The sequence below is a fragment of the Rhinopithecus bieti genome, unplaced genomic scaffold, assembly GCF_001698545.2.
Source record: "Rhinopithecus bieti isolate Rb0 unplaced genomic scaffold, ASM169854v2 scaffold_20150, whole genome shotgun sequence".
Lineage (NCBI taxonomy): Eukaryota > Metazoa > Chordata > Mammalia > Primates > Cercopithecidae > Rhinopithecus > Rhinopithecus bieti.
In genome coordinates, this window is record NW_016810565.1 from 4726897 (window position 1) to 4739761 (window position 12865).

Genomic DNA, 12865 nt, shown 5'->3' on the forward strand with positions numbered 1-12865 from the left:
CTGGCTCCTGCCTTTCACATGGGAGAAGGGAAAAACCCAATTCCTGCCCCTCTAGCCTTCTAGGTGGAGGAAAACACCCAGCTCCAGCCCATTCTAGCTGTCCTGTCCTATCTAAAGGGGAGAGGGGACTAAGAAGTACATGTGAGCTCACAGTCCAGAAGCAGACTCTAAAAGACTAACCTAGTCGCAAGACGCTTCCCCCACCCCCCAACACTACCCCACATTACTTAAGTCCTTTTTATAGCACTCCCTTTTACCTAGCTCATCTTGTCTGACTAGCAAGAAAGAATTAAAAGGCATACTAACAGGCAAAAAACATAGCTTGAAGAGCAAGTACCAGAACTAGACTCAGATATGGCAGTCATGATGGAATTATCAGGCTGAAAATTTAAAACGACTATGACCAACATGCTAAGGGCTCTAATGGAAAAGCAGACAACACGAATAACAGAAGGGCACTGTAAGCAGACAGACAGAAATTCTAAGAAAAGACCAAAAATAACTGCCTGAGATCAAAAACACTGTAACAAAGATAAAGAACATGGACTGCTGGGTGCAGGGGCTCACACCTATAATCCTAATACTGTTAGGAGGCCAAGGTGGGAGGATCCCCTGAGCCCAGGACTTTGAGGCTGCAGTGAGCTGTGATCACAGCATTGCATTCCAGCCTGGGAGAGAGTGCGAGACCCTGTCTCCAAAAATAAGAAATAAAAACCGAATGCTTTTTATGAGTTTAGTAGCAGGGATACAGCTGAGGAAAGAATCTTTGAGCTTGAGGATATCTCAACAGAAACAGATCGGGTGTCTGGTGAAGGCACTCTTGCAGGTTTGCCAACAGTCATCTGTCTTCTCACTGTATCCTCACACGGTGGAGAGATTCATCTCTCTCGTGTCTCTTCTTATAGGAGCACTATCCCCAGTCCTATGGGCTCCACCTCATGTCCTAATTACCACCCTTCGACCCAGCAACTCCACCTCCTAATATCATCACATTAGGGATTAGTGTCTCAACGTATGAATTTTGGAGAGGACATAAACATTCAGTCTATATTGTACATGTCATTAAACATTTGTCCAAACTCATAGAATGTAAAACATCAAAAGTGAACCCTAATGTAAACTACAAACTCTGAGTAACAATGATGTGTCACGGTGGGTTCACCACCTGTAACAGATGGACCACTCTGATGCAGAATGATTACGGGGAGGTTGTGCCTAAGCTCGAGCAGAGGGTAAGTAGGAAATCTCTATTCCTTCTGCAAAATATTTTCTGTGAACATAAAACTCCTCTAAAAAATAAAGTCTAATTTAAAAAAAAAAAACCATAAAATAAAGGAGTGAAGTCCTGATATAGGCTACAATGTGAATGAATCTTGAAAACATTATGTTAAGTGAAAGAAGCCAGTTACAAAAGACCACTTATATAAAATGCCCATAACAGACAAATCTATACAGACAGAGTAGATTCATGGTTGCCAGGGGCTGCGGAATTGTGGGGGACAGGCGTGGCTGCTAAAAAACATGGTTTCTTTTTGGGGTGATGAAAATGTTCTCAACTGCTGTGGCTGCATTACTCTGCAAATATACCAGGAACTGAGTGAATGAGTGAATGAGTGAGTTGTACAACACAGAATAAAGCTGTTACCAGAAAACATTTAATGACTGTTTACTTTTGGCCCAATGTGGTGGCTCACACTTGTAATCCCAGCACTTTGGGCTAACGCAGGAGAATCACCTGAGGCCAGGAGTTCAAGACCGGCCTGCACAACATAGTGAGACCCCTTTTCTACAGAAAATTTAAAAATTAGCCAGGCATGGTGGCAGGTGCCTATATTCCCAGCTACTAGAGAAGCTGAGGCTGGAGGATCCCTTGAGCCCAGGAGTTCAAGGCTGTGGTGAGATATGATCACGCCACTGTACTCCAGCCTGGGTGACAGAACGAGACCATGTCTCTAAAAATTTTTTTTTTAATTAAAGTGTATTAAGACAAAAAATAACTAGGGCATCAAGCCCATGATTTTTTGGACGCTATTAGTTAGGGCAAGGCTAAAATAAGTTTTCAAGTAAAAGAATTGTAAATCAATAGCAAAAAAAATAAATTTTTAAAAATCTTAAGCAGAAGCCTGTTCAGTGCAGCACAGAGATTATTTTAGTGGCCACATGTATTATAGAAGATTTATAAATTAGAATTACAGAAACATCATATTTATAGAATCAGCACAGGTCCAAAGAACCTGCTTTATATTTTCTGAAATTGCCTGCTCCATTTTTAAGGGCAAAAGTTATCAAATGGGATGGGTGTTAATTAAAGTCTTGGAACATCGCCCTCTTGAGTGCCATGGACCTCCCACTGTCATCCACTGAGCTTGTTGGCAGCTCATGTGTGGGTTTTAAACAGGGGTCTTCTTACCCAGTCCCAGTGAAAGTGGTGCAGAGGGAGGCTGAAGAGGAGGACTGGCTTGCAGGGCAGGTCTCTGAGGTTCCAGATTCTGGGAACCAATTGCCCACTTCTGCCTAAGACTTTAGACAACCCAGGGGATGCACAGGGACTCCCCAGCCAACTGTGTGAAGGCAGTCAGTGAAGCTGGTAGATCCATTGAATACTGAAAGAAACAGATGTTCTCAGCAGTCCCTTCTACAGCTTTAAAACATGGACTGTCTAACTGGATTTTGTTGCCCCATGCCCTGGGACAATGCCTAGTTTCTGGTGGGGGCTCAGAAAATGTTTGTGACATGGATAAATGAAATGTGTCCTCTTCCTGCAATAAGGAAAAGCAGAAAATAGAGGAAGACCTGGGTTCAGACCCAAACCCCTCAATGGCTGCCTGCCCTGCACCGACAGCTGAACCTTTCAGAACCAGTTTCCTTGCCAATATTGTGGGGGCAGGAAGGCTGCTCTCACAGACATGTTGAGTTCTGTTTTCAGGCCTGAGGTTACAGGGTTGTGGTCCCTCAGAACAAAACCCGCCACTGTCCCATCCATGGCCAGGTCCTGACAGCAGGTGCGGAGCTGCACGCAGCAGTGCTCAGTGAGCATGTGAATGCCAGGGCTATCCATGCAGGCTTCTCCAAGAACAAAATGCACAGTCCTCACTGATAAAGATTCAGTCATGTGATGCTTAACGACAGGGATACAGTCTGGGAAATGCATCATTAGGTGATTTTGTCATTGCGTGAACATCATGCACTTACACAAACCTCGACGGTATAGCCTGCAATACACCTAAGCTAGTGGTCTAGCCTATGGCTCCTAGGCTATACATCTGGATGGCTTGTCACTGTACTGAACACTGCAGGTGATTACTAGGTGACAGGAATTTTTCAGCTTCACTATAATCTTACAGGACCACTGTCCTATATGTGGTCTGACATTGACCGAAACATCATTATGTGGTGCATGACTGTATGTTCATTCAAGACCAAAGCTGAATTCACACTGTAAACAAGAGGATCTGTAAGGGTTTAGGCATCAAACCACCCCAGTTCACAGTCTTACCCCACTACAAACTGGCCGTGTGCTTGTGGTGTATAACTGAGTCCTTCCAAGCCTCAGGGCCCTGACAGAGGAAGGGGATGGCGGCAGCACCCAGTCCACCTCCCAGGAGGCCACAAGGAAACGAGCCATCGCACACACAGCATGCACAGCGTGATGCCCACAGGAGGTGCACTGTGGCCAGCACTGGCTGCTGAAAGGAGCTCTTGCGATCATCAGGCGTCCCACCACGCCACAGTTGACAGATGAGGAAACGGGAGCCAGGAAAGACAAGGAACAGCCTTGGGTCCTATGTCTTTGCCACCATTAGGCTCCTACTCTCATCTGCATACAAAGTTTAGCTTGCAGCAAAGCTTAGTCAGGACTGTGGAAAGCACAAAAAGTCCAAATAAAAAGCCGTTTTAATATAAAACAGATGAAAGAGACAAATGGAGAGTAATCAAAATCTCATTAGGGCAAATAAGCAACCTGCCTACAATGCCACAAAACTGATGGCACTTTGAGCTAAGTAGGTGAAGCCGTCTTTGGATGGCCACCATCACAGGAGTGCAAATCTCAAAGATGGCCTCACCCATTGGGGCAGAAGCCCCACAGAAACCACCTATACCATGGCTCCCAACTCTGGCTATACATTAGAATCACCTGCAGAGTTTTCAAAAACCTCGATGCTTAGGCCACCCTGGGCAGCAATAGTTTCTAATGCTCCCTGGGTAGCTCTGGCCCATGCCCTAGATCAGTCAGGCCAGGCCGGCCCAGCCACCACCTGCTGCTTTACCAGCTCCTATTACTACCATCCTGAGATTACTCCCATCCAAGGAAGGATACCCACAGGAGGGGAAGGAGATAAGCAAATTAATGACAGCGGCTCAGCCTCCATTCAACTGGCTGGGTTAATTACTTGTGATTTTAAGAATTGGTCTTGATTAGAGCTATCAGTCATTCATGCGACAGTCTGCGCCTCCCCTCCCTCCCTACTATGTGCTTAGCACTATGGTGGATGCTGGGAATACCATGGTAAATGAGGCACAACTCTTTCCCTCAGGGAATCCACATGCCACCAAAACACTACAGCATACTAGTGATGGGCTGGGCTCATAGGAAGCTGAGCTGAGGATCCACACAGGCCCAAGGGTGAGCCACCCACTCCCCTGTCATCTGCACGTTAGGACACGTGCCTGTAGAGGGTGTGGGACAAAGTTAGAGAAGAAGGTCAAGAAACCAAGTCAAGATCTGGAAGTCAAGATGTCCCTTTACAAATTTAAAAATAATAATAAAAGTAGGGAGAAAAGATGTAGAACAAGCATGAAATATTCACGATTGGTGTCAATGTGACACCAGGGTGTGCTGGAGAAAGTGAGCTGGCTTGTCAGAGCTGGTTTTATCATGAGAGTCCCAGAGCGAGCAGGGAATTGGGGTTTTAGAGGTGTGCAGCCTTCCCCGGAGGAGCAAAGTTGGCAGATCTGAACGCACCTGCAACTCTTTTTCTCAGGCACAGAGTAGGAGCTAGACAACAAAAGAACCACTCGACCACTAGCCTGCCCAATGTCACCCTGCACATAGAAAGAGAGAAGGAACTAGGGCAGAGTCCAGGCTGCCAGCTGCAGGAACCACATGTCCTAGATTTTCTAGGGCTGCTCCAATTTCCAGTATTCAATCTTGCCTTAACTGAGAGGTAATTTGTTGAGTTTGGGGTTCCATAATGTAGTCCTGCAAAAAAGGTGATTCACCAAATTTGCTGTATAAGCTTTCTTAACAAATCTGATTCATGTTACAAAAGGAGAACTTCTTTTTATTATTTATCCTAACTTTTGGTTCAAAATACGTAGTCATCTTAAAGTGAACTTGAAGGTGGCTACCTTGGAACATTCCCCACACTGCTAGAGGGCCCAGTACAGCTGAGTCCGTGTCTTGGGCTTCCCTTGCAATTCTACAGCTTCCATTCTGTGCTGGGCACAGAGCCACAGCAGCGCAAAGCTGGAAATGCAAGAGACGCATCACTCTGTTATCCACCAAACACTGGAGAGCAGAGGAGCTCAGCCTTAGTGGAGAACTACAGTGCCTTGATGGCCACACCATATCTCATCTAACACAGGTTCTCCCAAGTCCTCCTGCCTCTGTGAACACTTCTGGAATGACTCACTGCAGCTGAATTCCAGCTAGCCTTCATACCCCATTTGTCAGAGGGGTCATGCCTTCTATGTAGATCCCAGGGTGGCCACTGCCCCTGAGGTTGTGGGCAGGTGGCGCAGGTCTCTAACACAATGACAGTGGCGGCTGACCCCATCAGCTCACTCCAGGTTATCCTGAACACCTCCTCTGGTCCAGGCCCTGTCGGGGATGCCAGGCACAGAGGTGACTCAGGCTCCCACACCAGGCGGCTGTAAATAAACACCTGTGGATAAAAGTGCCCACAGATCAAAAGTGATCACTGTCCCTGAGATAGGTCACTGATGGTACAGGCTAATTGAAGATAAGGTTCAAATGAAAGAAGCAAGGGACTTCTAAGTTCAGAGGCCCTTTGGTCCTTAGCTTCTCAGAATGTTGTCCATATACTATCCTCCCCTTAATTTCCTGGGAGCTTGTTAGAAATGCAGGGTCTCATCCCAACCCGGACCTGCTGAAACAGAATCTGCATCCTAACAAAAGCCCAGGTGCTCTCCTACACGTGTGAGTTTGAGAAACTCTACTTTGGAGGTGTCACTTTACGATACCAATTAAAAACTGTGGATCAGAGAGGATTTTGCTTAAGGAATGTGCCCAAAATCACCCAGCCAAGCGAGTAACAGAGGGAGGACATGAGCCCAGGTCTCCTGCAGCTCAGGCCAATGACACTAGAGGCTCAGGGGGCTTCTGCAGAAATTGACCCTCACAATACTGTAAAGGCCAGACCACAGGCATCCTGGGTTCCAGACCACACCCATGTTCAAGCAGACTGCTGGGAGGAGAGGGGTCAGAGGATGCTGCAGCAGCAGCAGGAAGCCAGCTTCGAGTAAGTACACACAGCTGGCTTGTGCAGAACACATCCTGCCGACCTCTGGAGATGAAGTCAGGCACATTGCAGTGACGAGATGTGCTACAAGCATCAAACCTGAGGTGGAGAGATCACCCGAGATCAGCCAAGAAGAGGAGACAGGGAGTCAAACAGCCCATTTGCTGTAATGAATTGGGCTAGACTACAGAAGTCCAGAATCTTAACACTTATCACTTGGCTACGTTTAAGGAATCAAAAAACCTCATGACTGGAAAGTAACTAAAAAGTTATATGTTCCAACTACTCACTGTGCCCTAAGATCCCAGGGAGAGGTTGTCTGGCCTCACTCCCCTCAGTTCTGCTGGCAGAAACCTACTCCTTACCTTCACAATGTAGGCTTGCTTTGACCCAGAAATTTTCATTCTGAGATTCAAGCTTAAGGAACTAAATCCCAAATGTGGAAAAAGCTATATGCACAAAGATGTTTCTTACAGTGGAATGTGTAATAAAGTCAACCTTGATAGTTTGTTTAGAGATTGTAATGAGAGAGAAACAACTTATATACCCCTGAATGAAGGAACAGTTCCCACCTGGAAAACACATTCTCTGAGCACCTGGTTTCTGCAAGGAACACAGAATGGGGCAAGACACCCACCTTGTCAGCCAGCTCAGGAGGATTAGTCCTGACAATCAATAGGGTAACAGATGTCAGAATCACATCTCTCTATGCCAAGGTAAGTCAGATCTTTAAATATCTTTAGTTTTGTGGGCTATGTGGTCTCTGTTGCAATGACTCCACTCTGCTACTGTAGTATAAAAGCAGCCATGGATGATACATAAATAAATGAGTGTGGCTGTTTCGTAAACCTTTATTTACAAAACTGGCAGCAAGCTGGACTAGCCTCGGGCTATAGTTTGCTGACAGCTAATCTCTATACTCCCATCTATTAATTTTAAATGGCAAAAGTTTTTGAAATATCCTACATGTCTAACACAGGGAAATGGTTTAATATGTTAAAGCATTCATCTGATTCATTTGATCCATAGATACTTACTGAGTTCCTGCCTAGGCCAGACATTGTTCTGAGTCCTGGGGAGACTCAAGACAGTGAGTCAGGGACACCCTGAGTCAAAGGAATATGACTGAAGACCTTATGAGAGTCTGCTCTAACAAAGAATATCCTTCTAATGCCACATGAAAAGCAAAATACAAAATTGTGTATAAAAATAAGACCAAATAGTGCTTTTATAATTTTTTTAAAAACCACAAGGAAAAAAAAAAAGAAAGAAGAATATCAAAATGTTGCTAATGTTTACCTTTGGCTGCTTGGACTACCCTTCCTCTCTTTACCTGAATTTTCCAATGTTGTCATATGATTACATATTACTTTTACAACAAAACATTCCTTCCCCACTGTATTTAAAAGGGAAGGCCTGTCTTGGTTTAAGCTAAGGTCTGTGTCCCTCCTACTTCCACCTGCGGTTCCCACCGCAGTCCCTGAAGGCAGCTGGAAAAAGTCAAGCTGCTTGCTTCTGGATGTTCACATACACGCCCAGGCTGAGCCAGAAGGTTCAGCACCTGGGACAGCGCCACAGGAGCCCATAGGGATGAGAAGGGTGCAGCAGCCCCAGGCGGGAGCCCCTGGAGGGCAAGGGCTGTGCCTCCTCCCTGGTCCTCCTGCTGAGTTCATTTGAGACACATGGGCAACACCTGTCAAAGCAGGAAAGAGTGTTGTCCCCTGAGCCCAACTGATGCAAATGGAACGAGCCCCGTGACCCGGCGGGGGAGGATTGTTGGTAGAAAGGAAGTAAAAACAAATACTGCACAGATCCCTTAGCCACATTACGATCTTGGTAGAGACTCGCAAACATGCCAACACCAGTCACAGCAACATCTGCTTCTAATTGCTTCTCCCCCAGCATTTTCAGAGCTCGTCAGCTGGCATCTGCCCTAGGAAAAAATCCAGTATTTTTAACAAATGCTTAAATCAGATGGCGTCCTTGGTGAGTAATTTCTTACGTGTTTGGTCTTTGAGGCTAAAAACAGTAAGCGCACCCATAAGGAACGTGGTTGTCAGGAGTGGCTGGGTGCTCAGGAGGTCCCACTTCAAATGGTATGACTAAGAGTTTCCAGTTCACAAGGCACGTTCAAATGTTTTCTTTCACTTGTCATGTATTTGTATCCTAAATATAAAGTGTTTTGGCGGTTTTTTTTTTTTTAAATACCACTGTGTCCACTTCTTTATGGGTAATTTCCTCTCTTTTCCAAATATTTTATAAGAAAGTTCCTTTGTAAAAGAAAATGTGTGATTTTTTTAAAAGACCACATCTATCTATGCTCCCACTTGTGAGTACTTTAAGCAAGATCTCATGTACAGACAAAACTTCCCATTCTCTGTCAAGAAAAGTCTCTGCATTTAGGCTCTCCTCAAAAAACCCACAGCCCCTTCCAACTGCCTGTCGGGAAAGGGTCTTCCTGTGCCAGCCAGTCTGAAGCAGGAAGGCAAATCTGGAAACTAGGCCTTGAGGGCTCTGTCTCACCTCCTCCCTCTGGAACACATGGACAGCCTCTACTCAGGACAGACCGGCTTGGACGCTGCACCTATCTAGGACCAAGGCAGGAGATGTTTACAAACTTCCCGTGGCTCCCCACTGTTGAGACCAAGACACACAGCGTTGAAAAACTCTCTGCCCAGGCCACCTCCGCTGTGTGAAGCCCACGCCCAGCCAAGTCCCCACAGGCATCCTGTGTTCCCACCTCCTGTATCTGCACTCTGCATGACTCTCTTCCTCCGTCATTTACTCATTCAGCCAATCATGATTCACACAGTGCCTAGATGTCAGCGGCAAACAAAACTCTCTGCCTTCAAAGAGCTTACATTCTAGAGGAGGGAAATAGGCAAATGAATGAATACATAAAATCCGTAATACGTCAGGTGATGGTAAATGCTATGGAGAGAAATGAGATAGCAGAGGGGACTAGGAGATGCTAGTGGGTTGTGGGCGGGGGGCACCTCATGGAGAGGTAACATGTGAGCAGAGCCCCACGACAGGGGGCAGCAAGCCTCTACCTAGGAAACAGGCAGAAGAGCCTTCCAGGCAGAGGGAGTGGCAAGTGCAAAGGGCCCGAGGCAGGAATGTGCTGGTATGTTCAGGGAAGGCAAGGAGCCTAGTGGGGCTGGCACTAATGGCCCCCAGGCCAGGGAGGTACATTTGGGCCTTGTGGATCATCAGAGACATTGGCTTTTACTGTAAGATCAGAGCCTGGAGGATTCTGATGAGAGGAGTGACATGTCTGAGTCACACTGTAACAGACCAGTGTAGTGGCTGTGTTGAGAACAGCCTGCAAGGGGCAAGGGGGAAAGTGAGAGATCAGATGGGAAACTCCTCGAACCATCCCAGTGAGAGACAATAGCAGAGCTACAAGAGCTGATGTGGGGGAAAGTGTCCAAGTTTTGGAGAATTTGCTAATGGTTTGCATATGGAGATATGATGCAAAGAGCAGAGACAGTGCTGATTCTGATGTTTTTGGCCTGAACAACTAGGGTGGAGCTGCCATCTAGTAAGTGGTGATGGTAAAAGGCGCAGCAGGTTGTAGTAAAGGATGGGTATGGAAATCACAACCAGCCTTTAAGACCCAGAAACAGTGACTCCTCTAAGAAGCCTTCCCACAGCAAGCTAAAAGCACTTACCCCCTCCCTTCCTCTCTCACAAGCATGCATACAGGTGCACACACACACACATACACACACACACAAACCAATTCTCTGTACCAAAGTTATCTGTATCCACACATTATTCCCTTGAGTAACCTAGCAGATTCGTTTTATATCATCTGGAAGCATCTGTGCACAGTAGGTGTTCAACAAATATTTTTAGTAATATGCTGCATAAAATTGCACCTATGATATTTTAAGTCTGACAACTCAAGAATGTTTTTTCAAAACATCTAGAAATTATGCTTAGCACTGATTAAATATTAAGTGGTAATTATTCCACCTCAAGGGCCCTATATATAGATTCTGACCTGCCCCTAATTATTCAAATTGTCGAAGCAAGCTCTCCTGTGGAAAGGCCAAGTTAGGAAGATGGCTATTACCTTGCCCGTCCTTATATCCCAAGCTTTCATTTCAGAGCTGAAGCCTCCACATAAAAAAATGTTGTGGTCTTTTGGATGAAATTTCAAGGTAGTGATTCTAAAGTCACTTCGACCACTAAATAGCTGGGTTCCTACAACACAAAAAGAGAAGAGAGGGTTAGAAAACTTAGGTCACAAAACAAATATCTTAAAACTAAGATGCCATCTGGTATGGGGCCCATAGCAAACACAGCTTCCCTGGGTCCGATGTGGCCCAACGGAGACTTTCTGGAAATACGACAGTGGCAGTAGCAAGATTTGCCCTTATTCTGATTCTCTGGCCAGCCCACCCTTGACTATCTGAATATCCCTTCCACCTGGGCTGAGCTTAGATGGGTGGATCAATGAGTGCACCTTTCATATTTGCTGTAAGCATGACATGCATTAGCTCATATAAACCACACAACGACCCTATGCCCACTTCACAACCAAAAACCAAGCCCAGGGAGGTCATGAAACATTTCCAAGGCTCCACAGTTAACACAGTAGATTATTTACCTGGGAGTCTAAAAACCAAAAACAGGATTGCTCTAAGGTGATAACTTTTCAGGATCAGCCACCTTATAATAATGGATGAATGGTCTGCTATGGAGCATGGCAGGTGGGGTGGCCTGAGACGCTGGGCGACGAATGAGAGTGGCCATCAGGGTGGCCCAAGCACAGATTGGACAGAGTGGTGTGGGCCATTGGGGGTCTCACTGGCTCTACAGGACATGAGGCAGTCCTTGTCCTTTATAAATACATCATAAACTGTTGTCAAGCATTTATGTGCATTATGGTAAGTGTCTGTGTGTGTACATATATACACATATGGTGTGGAAAATGTCTTTTTTTATCACTATGATCTTTTAGAGGTAAGCTATATAAACTTCAAAAACATCAATCATTTGGAGCAGGTCAAAGCTGGTCCTCCTTCCACTACCCAGTGCAGCCCCTGTGTCCCAGAGCACTGGCTGTCATTCTTGTCTCTCCACACTTCATCCATCTGAAACTGCATCAATAAGGCAGACCGGCCTTGGCAGGGTGTTCTCACCATGGGAGTCTCTGAATGCCACCCCTGTATATGCCCCCCACAGGCAGGGCTCACACACCAGGCAGAGCACCTGCCGCACACCACCCAGTCAGAAACGTGGAGCAGGCTTCGCTCAGAGGTGCCATGAGGGCTCTCACAGCACAGGAGGAAGAACCTTGACTGCCTTGTACCCATAGAAACTCCCCCATGGGACTGAGCAGTGGGCTACTTAGGAACACGGGAAGCTGGTGGCGAAGAAGACCATGAAGACACCGAGGTCTCAAGCATCATTTCCACTCACAGGAAAACAGGAAGCAGCACTTGCTCATTCAATTCAGAAAGCACAAAAGGTTGCCCAGCTTTGTGTTCTGTGACCCCCACACATTAGTGAAGGCCTCTACTAGCTCACCAGGTGTAGAAATGAAAGTCATCAATCAGTACTCACGACAGTCACAGCGGGAGGCTTTCACAGACCCAATCTGCCTAGATCCATGGTCTCCAAACTATTATAGTTTGACAGTACATCCCATCCATGAAAAACCTAAGGCACACATCACCAATATACAGATATTTGTTTTAAGTTGTATAATGTGCTTCTGTACCAACATATTATAAACATTATTAAAATATCAAAAATAGAACACTTTAAAGGATGATATGAGGATAAAACAGTCAATATTTTAAAATATATTTTAATATACTCTTATATGTGCCTATGCCAGGGACTCAGAGCAGCAATGTGGCAGCACAGAGGCCCCAGGACACTCGCTTCAGCCAAGTGGCGGGGGTCATCTGGAGACTGCAGGAAGGGAACACCATCACATCCCCTAGACAGAAAAGGAGGACACGGATGCCACTGCAGTCCCCACACTACCAAGAAGGCCCAGGACTGCCAGACTCTCCCCACAGGGAAAACTGCACTTATTGCTGAGAACATTCAGTGGCCAGCTTCTTGCTCACTTGGAATTCACTGCCAACCCTTAAATCCAAAAGGAAACATAAACTCTATCTGCCTGGAGAAAAAAATGTCCCTTGTTTTTGGACCATAGCATATAACCATATGCTTAATTTCAGAAATGACAGTGAATTATCCATATGTTTTTTCAAAAGTGCAGTGATACAGTCTTGCCAACAATGGGGAAGAAAGATGAGAGAAAACGTGAAAGCTGAATTGCTAAAAGACGATGATTGAACTTTTTCTGCTAAAACAAACAAAAAATCTGAATGTTATTTTCCTCAACCCCTAAAGAC

General features: G+C 45.8%; 1 protein-coding gene across 4 annotated transcripts in view; it reads right to left on the reverse strand.

Moving 5' to 3' along the window:
- The window catches only part of WDR25 (WD repeat domain 25), a 155810-nt gene that overhangs the window by 36761 nt on the left and 106184 nt on the right, over positions 1-12865 (reverse strand). For all 4 annotated transcript variants that reach the window (XM_017892290.1, XM_017892289.1, XM_017892292.1 and 1 more), the window contains exon 4: positions 10564-10694. In XM_017892290.1, coding sequence (XP_017747779.1) covers positions 10564-10694 — 131 coding nt within the window. The remainder of the gene's footprint in view (positions 1-10563; positions 10695-12865) is intronic.